At 48.9% G+C, this 19507-nt stretch overlaps 1 protein-coding gene across 2 annotated transcripts in view; it reads right to left on the minus strand.

Annotated features, from left to right (window-relative positions):
• Nucleotides 1–1361: 1361 nt before the first annotated feature.
• LOC112617109 (macrophage receptor MARCO) overlaps nt 1362–19507 on the minus strand; it is a 59771-nt gene continuing 41625 nt past the window's right edge. Inside the window, exons 7-17 of one of the 2 annotated variants that reach the window (XM_025373823.1) lie at nt 18320–18364; nt 17908–18015; nt 14280–14378; nt 14135–14170; nt 13544–13642; nt 13388–13450; nt 5412–5456; nt 4182–4280; nt 3582–3626; nt 2747–2923; nt 1362–1633 (exon numbers count right to left, since the gene is read on the minus strand). In XM_025373823.1, coding sequence (XP_025229608.1) covers nt 1500–1633; nt 2747–2923; nt 3582–3626; nt 4182–4280; nt 5412–5456; nt 13388–13450; nt 13544–13642; nt 14135–14170; nt 14280–14378; nt 17908–18015; nt 18320–18364 — 950 coding nt within the window. In that variant the 3' untranslated portion in view covers nt 1362–1499. The remainder of the gene's footprint in view (nt 1634–2746; nt 2924–3581; nt 3627–4181; nt 4281–5411; nt 5457–13387; nt 13451–13543; nt 13643–14134; nt 14171–14279; nt 14379–17907; nt 18016–18319; nt 18365–19507) is intronic. The other variant, XM_025373824.1, reaches the window with a different exon arrangement.

Genomic DNA, 19507 nt, shown 5'->3' on the forward strand with positions numbered 1-19507 from the left:
CCAAGAGAGAGCAAGCCAGTGCAAGGTCCCTTGAGGCCCAGGCTTGGAACTGCTTCCCAGCACTTTTGCCACTTTCTGTTAGCCAAAGCAAGTCTTTGAGACCAGCCCAGAGTCAAGGTGTGGGAAGCAGACCTTGCTTCTTGGGAAAGGAGCTGCAGTCACATTGTTAGTGCCATGAATATAAGCTGGGCAAAGCACAGCCAGCATACCACATTGCTTCACCACTCTGAGGTTGAGTTTGCTCATTTATAAAATGAGAATAATATTATTTATATTATGTGATACCCTAGTGTAAGGGAAATGGCTGCACTTTAGTCAGGAATAGGCCGAGGCAGCCAGCCGGTGCAGCGTGACTCAGTGGGTTTGGAGTGCAGGCGCACACGCCAAACATTATGTAACCATGCCACGTGAGGCACATTATGTAACCACTCACACATGCTCATGTGAGGCTCAGAGCCACTGTTGTCTGTAAAAGGTATAACTACCTTGCTGACGCTGTACATATGGCTTGCACTCATGGCTTTCTTGTGCCCATGGCTCACTCATGCCCACAGCTGGCTTGTGTCCAGAGAGAGAGAATAAAACCATATCAAAACTCCTTACGATTCCTCGAGTTGTTCTTCCAGCTACCTGCCACTTGCCCACTGACTCCCCTCGGACCTCAGTCAAAACCTGACACCTAGCGTTCTGTGTTCTTTCAGTAGATGGTTAGTCAGTTGTTGCCACAAGAAGGGACACAGGATAGGCTCAGGAAAACAAAGTCTTTTATACCTACAGGTCCTAGAATGACAGAGTCACTGTATGCCAAGAAGGGGTCACATCCTCCCCACCCTTTAAGGTCCAGTTCAAATTGTGCTTTTTCAGAAAACCTTTTTGATTACTCTCACTCCAGATAACTATTTCCATTCTGTAAATCCCACTTGTGTATGGAAGGGAAGTTCAGTGAGACTCTAAGACTGATTTCAAGCTTACTATGTGGTTTGCAACATGGAGAGTGGGCTTAGCCCAGCAGGCAGGGAGCTGAGATAGAGCAAGGACCCGGGGGCAGGTGGAGTCAGGGTGGAGCACAGAGCACAGGGCATGAAGAGAGTTCATGTGTGTGCTGGAATGTTACCAGGTCACGGTCAGGGGAGGACAAAAAAGGGGAGAGAGAGCTCACCATGAGAGATGTATGTCTGAATGACTGAAGAGATGGTCAAGACTAAGGTTGACCATAAGTGACCTTCACCTTCTGTGTCACCACTTCCACCCTCTCCTTCCCCTGGCTATGGACATGAGAGAATTCAATGAAATGTTGTGGTGCATGGAGTGGGCACATCAATGGGGATGAGAGGTATGAACACACTGACACTCAGCCACAGTCAATGATGTTGAGCTTTATTAACGGCCCCTCTCCGGAGGCTGCTCAGTTGTCCCTAGGGAACTCCTCAGAGATCTTCTGCCTTCCCATGTGTGAGCCCGAGAACACTCAGGAGCAGAGCAGTGAAAGGGTTTCCCGGTCAGATGCTGCACTCCACGCCTGCGTCCTCCTCATGGCTGCAGTCGTGAGAGCCCCAGTTATTCTTGCTGCAGTTCCACAGGGTACTCTCCGTGCCCCGACACTGAACATTATCCAGCCAGATCTGCCCAGTGCCTTGATAAAGAGAAAGCAAGAGAGAGAGAGAGAGAGAGAGAGAGAGAAAGCAAGAAGGGTAGGATTAGTCATAGCAAAGCAGCCACATGTGTGCCTGGGAGATTCCATCCGGGATAGACTGCCGAATTTTCTCACAGTCATTCTGGCCCATTCTGGCCCAATGTGCTGATGGCTGGCTTAGCCTACCTTTTTTTTTTTTTTTTTTTTTTTTAACAATGACTCTGCCTCCATTCTATTCTCTACCCTTTGACGAAAGTCTCATGCAAATATTTAATACTTAAACCCCACACTATTTGAAATATCTTCCTGGGGGGTTGGGGGTATCCTAATGTTTAGTCTCCTCCCTGCTAATTCACTCCTACTGTGTCCACCTTTCTCACATGCCTCTGTAATCATGCCATCGCCCTGCTCTAAAGCTAGCATTTGCTTTGGGTTGGAGTAAGGACAGGGAGCACTTGGGGTTGGGAGCAAGCGGGGAAACAGGCCTCATGTCCTGCTGGGGCAGCTTCTATGGCCAGAGAAAAGGGCTCTGCCTGGGGACTTAACTCCTTTGCTCAAGGTTTGAACTTTTGGCTGAAAGACATAGGCTGAGTCTCTAGCATCTGAAGACATTTCCCCCAAATTTTAGTAAGTCCCTGCTCTGATTTGTTTCCTCTTCCCTTCCCATCTTCTCTTTAAACATGATCACAGCCAAGACTGCTGGTCAATCCAGGATGCTAGTTTGCAGATAGCTGGAGTGAACATCTGTGTTTGCCTGCCCTGAATCTTCTCTCTGTTCTTCTAGTTCCAGCAACTCATCTGTCCTTTGGAGAGCCATCTCCGGCAAACACCCTCAGCCATGTGGCATTCTGACTCCAGGGCTGGATGGACATTGACTGAAGCAAGGCCAGCCTTTACTGTCAGCGCTGGAGAAGACAGGTCATCTTTCTGCTGGGGTGGCCAAGCTGGAAGGACGCATACCTGGAGCCCTGTGCTGCAGAGATTTCTGGTTGCTTGGACCAATTCTTTTCTTTTAAGGCAAACCACACTGAGTCACTCGCCAACACCCCACCAGCGAGAGAAAGCCACATCCACACCTCTGAGGAAGAGGCCCTTGGCTGGTGACTCACTTACCAGCTCCCACTTTGTACAGGGCCCTTCCTCTGGAGTAACCCAGCATGCGGCAGAAGACAGTGGCGTCAGAATTGTGCCATTCATCATCGCAAATGGTCCCCCAGATACCACCGTAGTAAACTTCAGCCCGGCCTCGGTTACCACTGCCAACAATCCTGACGGACACTGCGTTTTCACCTGGGTGAAGAAACACACGTGGGAGAGGTGAGGAAGGCCCCTTGGCGCTTTGGGTAAGTGTGGGCTCTTTCTTTTCATTTTGGAGTTCTACAGTTAAGGAAAAGAAATACCCCTGCTTGACTGTCACCAGAGCCTGGAAGATCCCACTTTACAGCACCCACCCAACCTGGCATGCAGCCTCCGTGCACCTGGGGCCTGCGGGCACAAGGCCAGGGGGGCAGGTGCCCCTGTGGCTGGTTTGCAAATTGCATACACCAGGTCTTGTCACGTGTTGTGGAGAGAAAAAAAAGAAAAATTGATAAAAGAGAAGGAAGGAAGGAAAGAATGGAGGGAGAGAAGGAGGGAGAGAGGGAAAGGAAGGAGGGAGGGAGAGGAAAGAAAGAAGGAAAAGGGGAGGAAGGGAGGGAGAGAGAAAAGGAAAGGAAGAAGGCGAAAGGGGGAAGGAAGGGAGAGAAGGAAGGAAGTGAGAGTGGCTGGGGAGGGAAACTGCTAACTGCTGCTGTGTGCCGTGGGCACGCTCATTCACAGGACTAGACCCTCAACTCTTCTCCAAAATGAGAAATTTATTTGAGAACCGTCTTTTCCCCCAACACACACAATTTTCAGGTACAGAATTGACTTTAAAGCACACATTAAAGAGAATATAAATAGTGATTACCTGTTTCACCTTTTTCTCCCTTTACTCCTCTCTCCCCAGAAGATCCTGTCATGAGGAGAAAACCCACACGGTTTGAAAGAAATCCAGGCAGGATGCCTTTGCCTGCATTTGCAGGAGTGGGGAGCAGGTGGAGGGGTGGGGGTGGTCAGACTCTCCCTGGGTCTCGCCTGTGGCCTGGCATTGTGGGTATAGGACGTCCTGTGGGTGTCAATGATTAAGCAGGAAGAAACGGGCCTGAGCTATAGCAAGAGGGGTTGAAGTTAGATTGGTGAGGGACGCTTGGTCTGGTCAGGGATATGGAGTGGGATGGGCTCATCTCCTTCATGCAAACCGTCTAGGGGTGTTGGGTCATGGGGCATGGCTCAAGTGCACATTCATATCCCTGCCTCGGATTCTAGAGCTGTGCCTAATCCACTGCTGTGTGCTCCACGCCTAGGACAACCCCTAGGCAAGACTTGCCAATTAAAGAAATAAACCTCTACCCTCCTGGGTTCTGAAAACCCCCAAAACTCTTAAAACAGGGCGTTTCCTGTTTTCAGGTACAGAACTGGCTGTAAAGCATAGTCCTAAGAACCAAGGAATCAGATACAGAGGCCTTACCTTTCACTCCCTGGTCTCCCTTCTGGCCAGCTTGTCCAGGGGCTCCCTTGGAGCCTGCCAGCCCCGGGCTCCCCTGTTCTCCCTTCACACCTGCAGGGCCTGGAAGGAGAGACAGTGCCCTGGTCAGGTACCCTGCTTTGCCTTTCCAAGAGAGACCCAAGGGCCTTGCTGTTTAACAAAAGAGTTATTCTTAACTGCCAGACCGCCCCCATGGCTGGGCTATCTGAACGTTCAGCCTGTCTTTGGTCCATATGGGGGCTGCACTGGTCTCTCAACTCTTAGGTAAATGCTGTCGAGAACAGGCAGGCTAAAATAGCTGGTGGTATTCCACAGATTGTTGGTCCTTCTGGAATTACATAGTTATGTGGAAGTTCTAGCCACGCTGGGAGAATTTGCTAGAATGTTTCTAAGCCTCGATGTCTCCTTTAGTGAATTGAAATAGTAACAGAGGCCGGGTACAATGGCTTACTCCTGTAATCCCATGCTTTGGGAGGCCAAGGTGGGAGGATGACTTGAGGTGGGGAGGCCAAGGCTGCAGTGAGCTATCCTGGCACCACTGCACTCGGGCCTGGGTGACACAGAGACTTTGTCTCTAAAAAAACTGAAAAAACAAAACAAAACACAACACAAAATGGTAATAGAATATCTAGCTTAGCAGGAAGAAAAGTTGTTCAAGAAATGTGTCTGAAAAATTTCACTTTTGCACTCACAGGGGCAGGGCTGTCGAGAGGCCTAGAAACACCCTGCAGCTGGTGCCGGCTCAGGACCCAACTGAAGCACAGGCTCTGGAGGTGAGGATAAGAATAAGAAAGCCCAGTGACAGGCAGTGGGAGGCAGACAGGAGAGGCTTGGGGGCCAAGAAGAAGAGGCAAGTGGGCCACAGCTGAGGCGGGGAAGCAGCAGCCGTGGATGGAGCAGAAGGGGCACATCTCCATGGCAGCTGTACAGCCTGGAGCCTCCGCCTGCACCCCTAGCTCTCCTGACATTTTCCCCCTTTGCCATCCTCAGCCCCTGCCCCACAAGCTACACCCCTCAGGATGCTGAGTTCCTGTTATTCCCAGGTTTTGCAGTGGAGAAATCTGAGACTTGAGTGACAGAGCCCTGGAGTCTTAACCTCCACTTTGGAAGAAGGTCACAGCTGTGCGTTCAAAGTCAACAAGACCTGCCCTCTGAGTGGGCAGGCCTTCCCCGTCATCACTCTGAGGGATGAAAATGCAGTCAGCCCTTTACCTGGAACTCCTGGTTCTCCTTTTCTTCCTTGCTGTCCTTGAAGTCCTAAGATCAAAACAAAAAAAGGGGGGGAGGAGATAATAAAACTTAGATATTAGACATTTTTAATCTTAGACAACCTCTACCTTTTGTCTGATTAATGCAGATGGAAAGATACATTGGTTCTCCACGATTGTTTAAAGCCTCTTCAGCAGATCATAAAAAGAGACAGTCTGCAGATGAATGAGAACAGGTATACGGGGGGTGAAACAGCAAGGTACTGGATGAAAGCCTGGATTAGACAGACCTCAGATGCACCGCTGGCCTTCCCTGCCCACCAGTAACCTGACCTGGCGTCTAAACCCAATCCCGTTCCCTGCTGTTGCATTTATATTGGAAGAGAATTGGGAGATATCTGGTAAATAAAGTAATTGCCAAAATAAAGTTATTGCCAAAAGACTGTGGAGGGGGCTCAGTGGCCACCAGGAGCTTTGGGGGTCCTCTCCCTTAATAGATGCTCTACAAGTATTTGTTGGTTTATTTCATTGCGGCCCCCAGTGGCTAAAGATTCACATGGCTAAAGGGTCTAATGTCCAGAAAATGGAAAAATAATAACCACAATCATTGGTGATTATCCTATTGTAGTTAATGTTAAAGTTGCCCCATTCTTCCTTCTTTCTGTCCATTCATCCTTTTTTTTCAGTAAAGTTTCATGGAAGACCCACTGTCCCCAGCGCCCTGCTGGGTCACTGTGAGATAATAATTTGTCCATTTAGCAAGATCATGTCCTCTTGATTCTAAGTGCCAATATTTATTTTATTTCAGAGAAATAGGACTCCTCAAAGCAGTTACACAAACTTGGGAAAATGCAAGCTCATTATTGACTATCAATAAAAGTTACTAGAGGGTAACAAGGGGAACACCAACAGTGAGTCATAAGTATCTGTGCCCCTGGCCAAGCACGGAGCTCAGTCAACCTCCTTGCAGTTGCCTTGGGGAAGTTTCTGCCGCCCTGCCCCACCTCTCACTTCAGTCCCTGGATTTTCCAAGCACCTGCAGTGTGTTGGTTAGTGGAGGGAGAGGCAAGGGGCTGGCAAGACTCTTCAGGGCCCCTTCTTGGAATAATGAGCAAGAGCAGTTGTGAATGCCCCTGAAATCCAGGGGCATTTCAGATCCCACCCCCAGGCTTGGTGCTGCCTGGGGAGGAGGGCGGGAGAGCCAAGGCAACAAGAGAAGCAGGAAGCACCAGAAGATTCTGAGAGGGCATGTACTTCTGTTCCTCATGTTAGGGAAAGGGACAGAACTGAGGCTGGGATAGGTTTTTGTAAGAGCTGGAGGTGCTTAGAGGTCAGCCCCTGGCAGACGGGCCCTAGCTTACACTGGGCCATTTGTGTACACACCTGTCCCTCTGAATAGAATGCCTCACCCCTTTGGTTCACCTAGAGAACTCACATTTAGCTTGTAAACTCTGCAAAGATGATATCAGATGTCACCACCTGTGAAGCCTTCCCTCTCTCGCCCAAGACATGATATCCTTTCTCCCAAGGTATTAAAGCAAAGTGGTTCCACAGTCTGACAGCCTGGGCTTGAGTCCACTTCTGTCTTATACTGACTTTGTGACCTTGAACCAGGTGTCCCTGCTCTGAGCCTCAGTCTCCTTCTCTGAGTCTCCTTGTTGCCTCCTGAGGCAGTTGTGAGGCTGAAATGAAATTGTGTGTGTCAAGTGCTGAGCCTGGTGCCTGGCCAGTGCTAAATAAATGATGTCACAGGACCCTGTGCCCCCTCCAGGTGGGGGAGCACCTCAGGTACTGAGGTTGAGTCCACACATGAGCACCAGGATTGCTGCACAGCTAGCACCCAGCAAATGTCTTCTATTGACCTGAAGGGCTGAGCTGAGATTGTCCAGGAGAAGCGACAGATGTTTCCCTTCTGCTTACCTGCATCTGAACGGCATATGTCAAGATGGGTTAGGAGAAAGATCACATTCTATATGTCTATGATGGTGATGAAGTAGGAAACAGTCTACATCACAGTGTCTTGGGGTCCCTGAACCCTGTCTCTAGAGACATGCTCTTAAGGTAGAGATTTCTGCAACATGGCACCCTCTGGGATGCAGATAGAAGGGGCCGAGAGTCTGGATGTGGACTGTTTCCTACTTCATCACCATCATAGACGTATAGAATGTGATCTTTCCCCCTACCAGTCTTGACATACGCTGTTCACATGCAGGTAAGCAGAAGTGGCCTCAAAACACTGTGACCTCCCTTTATTGTGACCACCCAAAGAGATGCACCCCTCCAACTGTCCTCTAAAGCACTGAACAGTAAACGCCCTCTAAAGACAGGAATCATAGGAAAGCCCCTGTTCACCAGGTTCGTGGCCCCAAGCCTGACCCTCCCTCTTTGCTTCCCATACTCTCCCTTCCTAGCTCCTCACCTCCAGGGGACTCAGCATTTTCTGCTGCCTGCATTGTGCCAGGCACTGTGCCAGGGGCTTTACATACATTGCCTTGTTTGATCTTTCTGCCACCCTCCAAAGCAGTGTGATTTCCCTCCTTTACAGAGGAGAAAGTACACCCTCAGAGATGCTAGGTGAGTTATCCAGGGTCACATAGGAATGAATGGGGAAGTCGGGGCTGTCACCCAGGCCCAGCCTCCCACTGTTCCCTGAAGACACCTTTGTTCCACTAGTACTAGGCTCACTCCTCTCCAGAGTTTCACTTGGTCTATGCACTTGGTTCCCAAGACACCTCCAGCCTTCCTGCAACCATTTTTCCCCCTAAAAGAGGAGTAGTCAAACTAGAGTATACATCAGAATCATCTGGGTGCATCTTGTTGGTAAACAACTTGCTAGGGCCCACCCAGAGTCACTGATCCAGTGGGGCTGGAGTGGGAATCCAAGAATCCACATTACTAACAGGTTCCCAGGTGATGCTAATGCTGCAAGTCTCAGGACCACATTTTGAGTAGCACTGCCCTAAACAAGTCTCACTCATTCTTGAGGGATCAGCTCACAGCCCACCTCCTATGAGCAGCCTTCCTTGTCTCTACAGGAACTTACAGCCCCTCTGGCATCTGAACCCTCCCAGACCCACAGTTCATATGGCAGAGGTTGGACCTTGATGAAATGTCTTCTGATATGTGTTTAATGGGTATTGGAAATTAGCATTGAGGTTTGTGTGATTTCTCTCCAAGCCTCACTGGACTCTAAGAGAACACTGGCTGAGTGGTTGTTCATGGACTAATTGATGGAGGAACTAGTAATTACTTCACTATAAATCAAGGCAGCATCCTGATAGGATCAGCTCCTGCAGAGTAGAGGGAGAAATGGCCAAAAAAATAGGTTCCAGAGCTGCTTGTTGTAAAACTACACTGGAGAGCAAATAAATGCTGGATTTTTCTTCTTAACCATAAGTAAGCTGGCTTTCCCCGAGTATCACAAGCTTATCAAGCTGAGAGGGCTCCAAATATTTACTTGCAAAGTATTTTTACAGAAAAAATTTTCCCCCAAGAAACATGTGTTACCGTAGAAAACACATGCCTTCCAGTTGTTTAGTGTTGAGCTGGTATTCTGACTAAAGTCTTCAACTGTTCCTGCTCCCAGGGAAGCTGCCTATTTCAAACCTAGAATGCTGTGAAACTGTCAGGGATCTGGTGTTTTTCTACACTGCTTGCACGCCACAGAAAAGGAAACAGGATCAGCAAAGTCAAGTAGCTGAGCCTGTGGTCACCCAGCAGTCAGGGGTAAGTTCAAGTTGAGGCTCAGGTCTCCTGATTCTGAGTGAAATGGAGAAATTTCCAATACATTAAAATAACTTCCTTCCTTCTTCCCTCCCTCCCTCCCTCCCTCCTTTCTTTTCTTTCTTTCTTTCTTTCTTTCTTTCTTTCTTTCTTTCTTTCTTTCTTTCTTTCTTTCTTTCTTTCCTTCTTTCCTCTCCTTTCTTTTTCTGACAGGGTCTCACTCTGTTGCTCAGGCTGGAGTGCAGTGGTGCAATTATAGCTCGTTGCAGTCTCAAATTTTTTGGCTCAAGTGATCCTCCTCCTCCTCCTTCAGCCTCCTGAGGAACTGAGACTACAGGTACATGCCACCATGCCCAGCTAACTTTTTTGTATTTTGTAGAGAGGGGGCCATTGCTGTCTTGCCCAGGCTGGGGAAACCTTCCTAAATACCATGCCAACTTGGAGGCTAGGTGCTACCTGGCAAATTGAGGATTGAGTGAATAACTGACAAATTGGCCTTGTGGTAAGAAGTGACATGAAGGATAAGGGACTCAAAATTGGGGTATATGTAGACTTCTGCAGAGCTCTCTAAGAAACTTAGAGAAAAATGAGGAAGAGTTTTATAAATGACAATTTAGTGATTTGACTTAGTAGAATTTAATAAATTATTGGACTATCTCAGTACCTAGATATGAGGAATGGAATTAACTGAGAAATTATACCTGCTAATACAGATGAGAAACATCTTCCAATACAGATGAGAAAATGGATTTTGTGTTATTTGCACTTCGGTTTTGCCCGAAGAGGAAAATAAAAGGGCATGGAAAATTCACACTGTTATAGTTTAGACATAAAGGCCATTGAGATAAAGAATTTCCAATCAGATTGATGTTTTGGAGTTTAAATGTTTTGGCTGCTTCTAATGTTATTTCATGAGGTAGAAACAGTAAAAAGAGAAATGTCATGATTACAAGCTGAAATAGAGTCCTTTCTTATTTCTAAACAAATATTATATCAAAATAGCTAAGACATGCAGAGCTAAAATTGGATTATTCTTCTGCAATCGTTGAAAGTGAAAATGTTAGAAATACTAAGTGATGGAGACTGGACAGGGTCTGTTTCTAGCAGGTAAAAAAAGTGACCCTGAGAGAAGGTTCTGCATGCCTTGCTTGATAAAATGTGGAGGTTTTCTTCCCACCAGAATGGAAGGAATTTCCCCTTTGTCTTATTTAATATGAGCTGGCTCCTCTCTCTCAAGAGGGGCAAACAAGAGGAAGCATTTCACCTGAATAGGGTAGAGTATGGTCAGTGGCTGTGGGGGAGGTAGAAAGGCTTGGTGACCAAGCCAGGATTTACCCATTTATGGAGGAGTGGAAGGTGTGGCTGGGGTGGGGACAGGGTGAAGGTAACTGATTTCTCTCAAATCATACACTCTACATTCTTCCATAAAACCGAATCTGGAAAAGCACAACTCTGGAATCAGACTTTGGGATTCAATTCTGAATTCAGTTCATGCTCCCTGTGATACTGTGAGCAAAGGGTTTACTCTCTCTGAGCCTTTGCTTCCTCGGTTGTAGAGGAGAATGGTAAGTTCAGTGTGATCATAGGGGTCAAGACCCAGGCACAGTGCCTGGCCCAGAAGCACTGATAACAATGAACAGACCACTCATCTTTTAAAAATAATTAATGCACAGTCATGAAACCTAGCTGTCACCTAGGTCAAGTCAACACACAGTAATTTTTCTGTTTTCATTTAAAGTGGCTAGATATTCTCTTGAGAGATTAATGATTTTATTTGCAAAATGGGAAATATGTCAGTTTGGAAACCTGGCTTGATATATCAAAACTGGCCAAGCACTGCAGTGGCTTTAGTTTGGGGAATACCGACATCCGGACATTGACAAGTATACACTGTCCTCCATGATGGGGAGATCGGGCTTCCACTCTCCGCGTGCCCCTCCTTCTCCCACTTTGGAAGTTGTCAAATGTAATCTCTCCAGAAGTTTATTAGCCTGTGACTCCAGGATGATCTACAGACCCAGCCAGATTAGTCAGATTCCTATTGGAATTCCCCTCTGCGATGTGCATGTGGACTGTCAGCTACTTAGTCAAGGCAAACTTTTGGACTTGGGTGGGCAACCTGCACAGTTTTAGATAAATGGTAATTATCACAAGCCCCCAACTTGAAATGCAATTCCTCATGTTTACTTGGTCAGCCAGGGGTAACCCCTAGAATTTGCTGGCTGGTATTCACTACTAGGCCTAATTATTGGAGAACTCCATAAGAGTGCTCAACAGATATACAAGGTCTCAATGGTGATGAAATTAAAACAATCCCCAAGCTATGGGCCAAAAGTCTTTTGCTAAAATGGGTGTGGGGTCCTGGGTACATAACTAAGAACTGTGATAGGGCCTGAGAGCTTCATGTTTCCTCCCAGGAATGGAACAAGCTGCTACCTTCTGCTCTGATCCTTTCTGAACTGGGATGAAGGGAGGAGGTGTCACTCATCAGCACACCCTGATGGTGGGGCTGGGGAGGAAGACCTCATGATAGACTATACTAATAAGACCCCAAGCTTTGTCTTGTATGAGCTTAGATTTGAACCTGGCTGTGTCTCTTAATGGCTGTTTGACTGTAAAGTTGCGCTACGGAGAGTGCTTGTCCCACTGGTGTCAAGAAGATGCTCATTAGCAGGACTGCTTTTGTTCTGCAAATCCTCCCAAGATGCAAAGGGCGGGGCAGGATTCCCTACCCTCAGACTGTGGGAGACCCAGGCTTGGGGCTCGGAGACTGAGCACAGTGCTCCTGTGGGCAAAATCATGTTTTACCTCCAATACTCTTGGTTAGTCAAGAAACATTAGTCTAGCAGTCGGGGCGGGGACAGAGGGTGGCTACCATTTACAACCGAGAGATTAAAGCAATCATCTCCATGAAACCACACAGAAGGTTCAGGGGCAAGAGAGCATCAGGACTCATAGTCAGACGGATTCTGAGACTGGGGACCAGTGAAGATGGAATTATAAGATCAGAATGGACAGTGAACACGCCAGGAACGTCTGACGACCATACCCAGATGGAACCTTTCCCATGGTGAGACCTTGCTGGTGGCCTTCAGGTGGCATCCACATGGGATCAGGTAGCAGGGATCCTCCCATACCGACACACCATCCATAAAAAACACAACTGCTGTGGGGCTGGACAGATTACAAGGACGGAGAGGGTGTAAAAGCTGCCCTTGCCATGGCTCCCGACAGCTTTCAAAAAAACCCAAAAGTTCAGACCCAGGGTCCAAGGTTTGCCGGGAGGTGGTGATGAATGAATCAATCAATCAATTAGAACCGTGGAGGACCAGGTCCCAGTGTGGGTCTCTAGCACAGCATGGGGGGTGAGGGCATCCATAAGCATGACCTTCTTCTCAGGCAGAGGACAGGGGTGGAGGCAGACTGTCTACAGATGTCCTTGGCAGACATGCAGCTTTACATCATAACCCTGCCTTCCCCATAGCCCCTCCCGCCTGCTCCTGGCTTTCCAATGTATGCAACAGTTCTCCATAGAAATACCCAATCAGAGTGTGCCCACACCATCAGGCAACAGTCTCTCTGTTCACTGCAATACCCTGCATGTCTGAGGGCAGAAAGGCAGGAATTGGTCTTATGCATTGTGATAGTAGTCTGGACTTTCTAGACCAAGTGAGCATACTGCGACTGGACCAAACTGGCTTATAAAATAGACTATATTGGTACAATGGTTTACGACCTAGACTAAATGGACATGATGGTATATAACCTAGATTGGGTTGGCATTATGGTATAAACTCGTCTTTGTGAGTTTGGCTAGTGTGGGTCAGTGCTCCCAGGCTGCTCCCTTAGGAAAATGTGGAAGAAGAGTTTTCTGGATCCTCCAGCCTGAATCCAGACTCCTGGACCCCCTCCTGGGGGTCCCAATGAAGGGTCAGCAGGAGAGAGCAGAAACATACAGCTGGGAGGCAGACCAGGGAGATGGTATGAGCAAGGTGCTTTGCTCTCCTCCCTGATGCAGGAGGTTTGGTCATGGCATTCAAGGCCTTTCATGAGCCATGAGAAGAGAAAGAACAGCCCTAGGCCGTTGGGCTTAAGTGGTCCTGGCAGGGGCAACTGCCCTCCATAACCAGGAACCTCAGAGGCCAAGGCGCAGAAGATCCTCTGCCTCCTCCGTGGGCCTAACAGGAGGCGGTTTTTCTCCCTATCCATCCTGCCACCCAGCAAGCCCACCTACTCACCCACCGCACCCTCTGTTACCTGTGTCCCCTTTGTTTCCTTTCAGGCCCGCGGCTCCTGGACTCCCGGGGCTCCCTGGAAGTCCTGGACAACAGACACCACAGAGGGCATAAGGGCTGGACTAGGCAGGTTTTCACACATCACTCTCTTTGCTCGCCACGGGACCCAGGATCTCACCTGTTAGCCCACGGGAGCCAGCACTGCCAGGCTCGCCCTTGGCACCTGGCTGTCCCACTGCACCAGGAGGGCCTGGAACACCCTGCAGTCCAGGTTGTCCTGAAAGGAAAGTAGTGACTGCCAGGCTGTGGTGGTTGGCAGAGGGCCCGGCTACCCCAACCCCTGGTGCTTCTGTTCTCAGCAGTGAGACATGTACCTCTTAACACCTTAAAGTCCTCTTGGCAGATTTAACACCTCTCTTTAGAAGCCATGAGCTAGCCCTCTTAGTAGTAGGAAAATGATTCTCAGCAACTTACTAATCTTTTCCATCTGCAGGGTTTGGGACTTATGGACTTACTAGGAGCTCTGGTGTGACTGTCTAACTTCATGCCATGGGTGGCAAAATGGGGTGAAGTCTAGAAAGAAACATCAGTGAGGCCTGCCTCCCTCTGGCTGCTCTGTTCCTGTTAGTCAGGGCCAGGTTTTAAAGAAACCCCAGGTGCTCTGGGTGAACACCAAAATGAAGCAAAAGATGGTGGAGCCAGGTCCCCAGCTTCACTCTGCCAGGGACAGTGGTAGCTGGGATGACGCCAAGATTCCTGTAGTTCTTACCTGGATCTCCTTTAGCTCCAGGAAAACCAGCCAAACCTAAGATGAAAAAGAACTTTTAGGAATTTTTTTTCCCTTTGGCTCAACCAGCCAGAAGAAAAAAGAGAAATGCCTAGAGGTCAATGGATGTGACCACGCGCTGTCTTACCTGGTGGGCCTGGCCTCCCTGAGTCACCTTTACTCCCCTGGGCTCCAGGAGGCCCCATGACCCCTGCATCTCCTTTCATGCCCTTGTCCCCTTTGCTTCCTGAAAAACCAAAAAGTCTCAGTCAGGTGTGGGAGGAACGCCAATCAGGCCACCATGTCCTCCTCTGACACTTCCCATTCCACTGAAATCCTAAATCCTAAACTCCTTGGGCTCCTACTTGGTGCCCACAAGTGGAAGATATGACCGCTGCCCTCAAGGAGCGGACCACTCTGCCCCAGAGACAAGAAAGAAACTCATGAAAATTTGGTGAGGAGACCTGGTATGGCTGACAGTCAACAGAAAACCCTGGTCCCCTTGGGAGGGACAATAGCCCAGGCTCAACCAGCACTGTCTGGCTCATTTTCGTGTCTGCATTTTGGCAATTATTTGACTTCATTTCAAAAATTGAAACCTGAGTATTCCAAAAAGCAGATCCCAAATGCCGAGAATAGCAACTTTGAGGCGTCAACAGACAGAAAAACATTGCAACAGCTCATATTCCTGCCAGCACTTCAGACATGGGCTTTCCTGGTACCCAAGATTTCAAATTTTCCACTTATCATCAGAATTCAGAGCTCATCCTAGCCTGTCCCCTTCTGAGTCCTCTGTCGCTCCCTCGTCTCTTGCTGGTGCCTGGTGCATATCAATTGACAGAGGCTCCTCACTGGGGTAGGGCTCTGCGACTTCTTTGGTTTAAGGGTGGACTGCCTGGACCTTGCCAGGCACTCAATGCAGGACACTACTGGTAGGCTGCCAAAGTCCCACCATCAGCTGGGCGTCCGTGCTCAACTCCACTCCCCTGGGGTTGGGGAGAGTGGGGCAAAGGTCTAAAGAGGAACATCTCACTTCAACACAACCTTTTAGGCTTTCAAAAAGGCTTATTGGGAGGCAATTTTGTTAAAAGGCATTTATTGCTCCATTCTATGATTTTGATAATTCTGAAGCTGGGGAGGACTCAGGCATGACACCAACCTTCTCTCCAGTGACTTAGAAAAGGGGGCAGAGAGCTCTGAAGAGGTGAGGAAGAAGGGAGAGACCTGGGTCTTGGCATTGAGTGCTGTGAGTTCATGAGTTGTGAGGCTCATGAATCAGACCCCTTGAGATGGCTGAATGCTTGAAGCATGGCTGCTCCTTGAGGAAGACAAAGCAATCCTAAGGAACTTGGTTGTGGCTGAGCCGTCCTATAACAGCTGGAGGGGCAAAAAGCAGAGAAGGCTGTTCTTGGCCATTCAGAGTGTCCACTCTGGAGACGGGGCCAAAGGCACCTGTTAGAAAGCACTGAGAACTGTTTCCCTGGAGGAATCTGTTGGTGCCTTTTTTGCTGTGGGCCAGGACCATCAAGTTACAGCATCGCTGGGCCACATGAGGTTTCTTCAGAATGGTCTGGGCCTGCATCTGCATTGCTATAACTTCCACTCCCCAGCGAAGGGGATGGCTTTGGGAAGAGGGCAGTCAGAGGACCACATCAGTCAGAAGACCACACTCTGGCTCTAGCCAAGGAAGCACAGCTGCCTCTGACTTCAAAACTTTCCAACTGTAGCTAAGTAGTATGGTGAGGAAAATAAGCTTGTCCCCTGGGACTTCAAGTTGGTGGCTTATCTGTCTACTAGCAGGAAGAGAATAGGTAAAATCTCAGCACCATTGGGGTCAGGTCTCCCTTGGTTTGCACAGCCCAGCTACTGGCAGTGGATTGAGCAAGCCATGGGTAAGAGAGATCTCATGATCTTGGGAAATGAAATTTGGCAAGAGGAGGAGTGGGCTGGAGTCCTGAGTTTTGAAGAACTCAAACTGCTGCCTTTCTCTTCACCGAACACAGCGTTTCCAGGCCTGAGTCTTGGTGTGGATTCTATGCTTGCCTTTGTGACAGGGTGATTGGGAAGCAGCATAACTCAGACTCAGTGGGCAAAGACCTAGCTGTGGCCCCTTCTCTGGGGCTGGCGGGACCACTTTGAGAAAGTATGGGTTTCCCTTTCCCATCTATAGAGAGAACTATGTTGTTCCAGCTTTGGAAGGATCCTCAGAGTTCAACTGCCCAACCATCTTCCTGTGCCAGTATCCCCCATCAGCCCAGCCTAGGAGAATTCTGCAGCCCCTCCTCTGATCCCAGCAGTCAGCTTCCCGCTAAGACCAGTGCCCACCCAGTTCATCAGGGGTCAACCCCAGGTTCTGAATCATTCTTCCTCCCTTGCCTTAGCACAGTTGGTCCTCCTGAAACCTTAGTCCATTGGTCCCTTGGTCCTTATTCTTCTGCTGGGCACCACCCTGGGCAAGACCATTTTCTTTCCCACAAATGCCCTTTGAATATTTGAGGATGGCTGACACATCCCTGCTAAGGGCTGTCATCTTGAGGGCCAGCCTTCCCAGTTTTTTGTAAGGAATTCCCATGTGCCAGGTACAGTGGTACACATCTCATATGTCCTATATTCCTGCAGTAATTCATCCTCATTAAAGGTTTGTATTATTATTAGTCCCCTTTTCTAGGTGAGTAAATTGAGGCTAAGAGAGGTTAAGTCATTTGCCCAAGGTCACACAGTTAGTGAGCCATATCAGAACCCAGGTCTGTCTGATCTTGAAACTGAAGTCCTTCCCTTTCTACCTTACGGGATAACTACTACTACTGCTACTACTACTACTACTGCTACTACTACTACTATTACTATTACTATTACTATTACTATTACTATTACTATTACTAGCTGTCATGTATTTGATGCCTATTACTAGTTATCAGATATTTAATGCCTATCATGTGGCAGACAGTTTGAAAGCATGGTCTCTAACCCTTATTACTGTCTTGTAAAATATGTCTAATTTAATTACTATTTTAATTTAATTACCATTATTTTCTAAAATGAGAACATTAAAGCTCAGAAGGGTGAAGTATTGCCTTAGTCACACAGGTGACCAGGTGCAGAGGAGGGATGGGAACCAAGCCCACCTGGCCGCACAATCCTCACTCTCTGCCATTCACTGCAGAGCCTCCCCGATGGCTGCAGGAGGCTGAGAGGTGGAGAGCGTGGCATGCTCAGTCAAGTCCAGAGCCTCTAAGCCAGTGTTTCTCCGAGTTTGGTGCCCAGACCTTCAAGGTCTGAACCGTCCAGAGCATTTGAAACAGACCCTCGAGCCCTCCCTGCATTTTAAGCAAGCACCCAAACAGCTCTTATCATATTGGCCCGTGGCTTGAGGAACACTGTTCTAGAGATAGCACCCTCAGTCAGTGGGGGATTCTGGCTGCCTGGGGTCTCCCTCCTGGAATCAACCCTCTTGCCCTTGCCGCCAGTCAGTCTGCCCTGCTTCCCAAGGCCCAGTGCAGGCCCACCCTCCTCATTCCCTCGGCTTCCTCTCTGAGCTCGTAGCACTGCCTGTGCCCCGACTTGCCATAGTCATGCCTGGAATGACATTGTTCTCCCTCTCACGTTGCATCTCTTTGCTCACCCGGGAAGAAGAGACCACATGTGGTGCTCCAGAGGTTCCCATAGACAGAGCACTGCCCTGCCCTCGGCACTGAATAGACCCATTGGGACAGAAGTCAGGCCCCAGTTCCCTCAGGCCTCCTGGCAAGCACCAACACCCCCAATACGGCCCTCACCTGGGAGGCCCAGGTCTCCTTTATCTCCCTTAGTTCCAGTTTCCCCTTTTGGGCCAACGAGACCCCCATCGCCTTTGCTGCCCTTCTCTCCTTGGGGTCCTGGGGTGCCTGCAAAGAGAATGGCTGGTGAGGTGGGCTCCCACTATCCTTTTGGGGACAGGCTACTAGAGGCAAAGGGGCAGGAAGTGTTTGGGAGAGAAGGGAATGGGACCCCCAGATTTCTTCTGGGGGATGTGCTAGCTCATTTCTTGGGTGGTCTTGAAGAGGTGTGGCAGGACTCAAGAGAAGAGGACTGTACGGTGGGCGGTAACCTTCTGGGGCTGGGGTGGGGCTGTGGAGAGAGGTCGGGGGGAACTGCCCCAGTGCCTCAGGGAATGCATCATTTGTCCCTAGCAGAGCAAGCACAAGTTACCAGTGGCTCCTTGCTTCCCTGGAGCACCCTGGGGTCCTTGGAGGCCTGTGAGGAAGGGAAAAAGAGCTCAGTTGCTGTGGTCTGAGAATGTCTAAAATGTCTTTAATCAGCTGACATTCTAGATCCACTTAGCTGGGAAGGTGCCCAGAAGGAGATCTCTCTCTCTCTCTCTCTTGCTCTCTCTCTCTCTCACACACACACGATTGCACAAACACAAACAGCAGAGTCCCTGGCAGTTCCAGGCTGTGTTTGCTCTTGCTACGGTTTGAAAGCGTCCCTCAAAAGTTCGTGTATTCGAAGCCTGGTCCTCAATGCAACAGGTCCTAGTGGGAAGGTGTTTGGGTCATAGAGGCAGATCCCTTATGAAGAGATTAATCCCATCTGGCAAGATGGAGTGAGTTCTCGCTCTTGTGGGACTAGATTAGTTACCAAGAGAGCTAGTTCCATTTCTCCACCATGTTTTGACTCAACACAAGGCCCCCACCAGAAGCTGCCAGAGGGAGCTACCCAATCTTGAACTTCCCAGCCTGCAGAATCATGAGCTTCTATTCTGTGTGAATTACCCAGTCTCAGGTATTCTGTAATAGCGACACAAAACAGGCTAAGACAGTTCTCTTCCCAAAGGTCCAGAACAGCACCTAGGAATATGTCGTGCATGGCAGTGCAGGAAAGGCTTTAGAGTCAGGCAAGTGTGTTTGAATTGTAGCTCTGTCACTCCCCAAACTGGATGACCCTGGAAAAGCCACTTAAGTATTCTGCACCTCAATTTTCTCATCTGTAAAATGGGGCTGGTAATGACTACCTGGTCCTCAGCTGATGCATAATTAGTGCTCTAAGACAAAAATGCAATTGAGAATGGTGATTCCCACCCATGTGGCCCAGGTATCCAAGGCTAGCATGTGGAGTACAGACTGGAGGTGCTGGGTGTTCCTGGGGCCGGGGCAGGGGCAGGGAGGGATCTGTTGGGGAGAGAAACGGTAAGAGTATGAGGGGAAATTGAGGGATCCAGGAGGCAAAGTGGAAAAGGATGGGAATGAGAGGAGTGAGAGGAGGCGGGTGTATATAGAGAGGCTCTAAGTGAGTTACTGAATTACAAAAGTTTTCCTGAGGACACCAGTGGGGCCCAAGCAGAAGGTGCAGATGGGCTCTGGACTCCACATTCTCTATGGAAGCACAACAGCCTGCTTT

The sequence above is a fragment of the Theropithecus gelada genome, unplaced genomic scaffold, assembly GCF_003255815.1.
Source record: "Theropithecus gelada isolate Dixy unplaced genomic scaffold, Tgel_1.0 HiC_scaffold_15883, whole genome shotgun sequence".
NCBI lineage: Eukaryota > Metazoa > Chordata > Mammalia > Primates > Cercopithecidae > Theropithecus > Theropithecus gelada.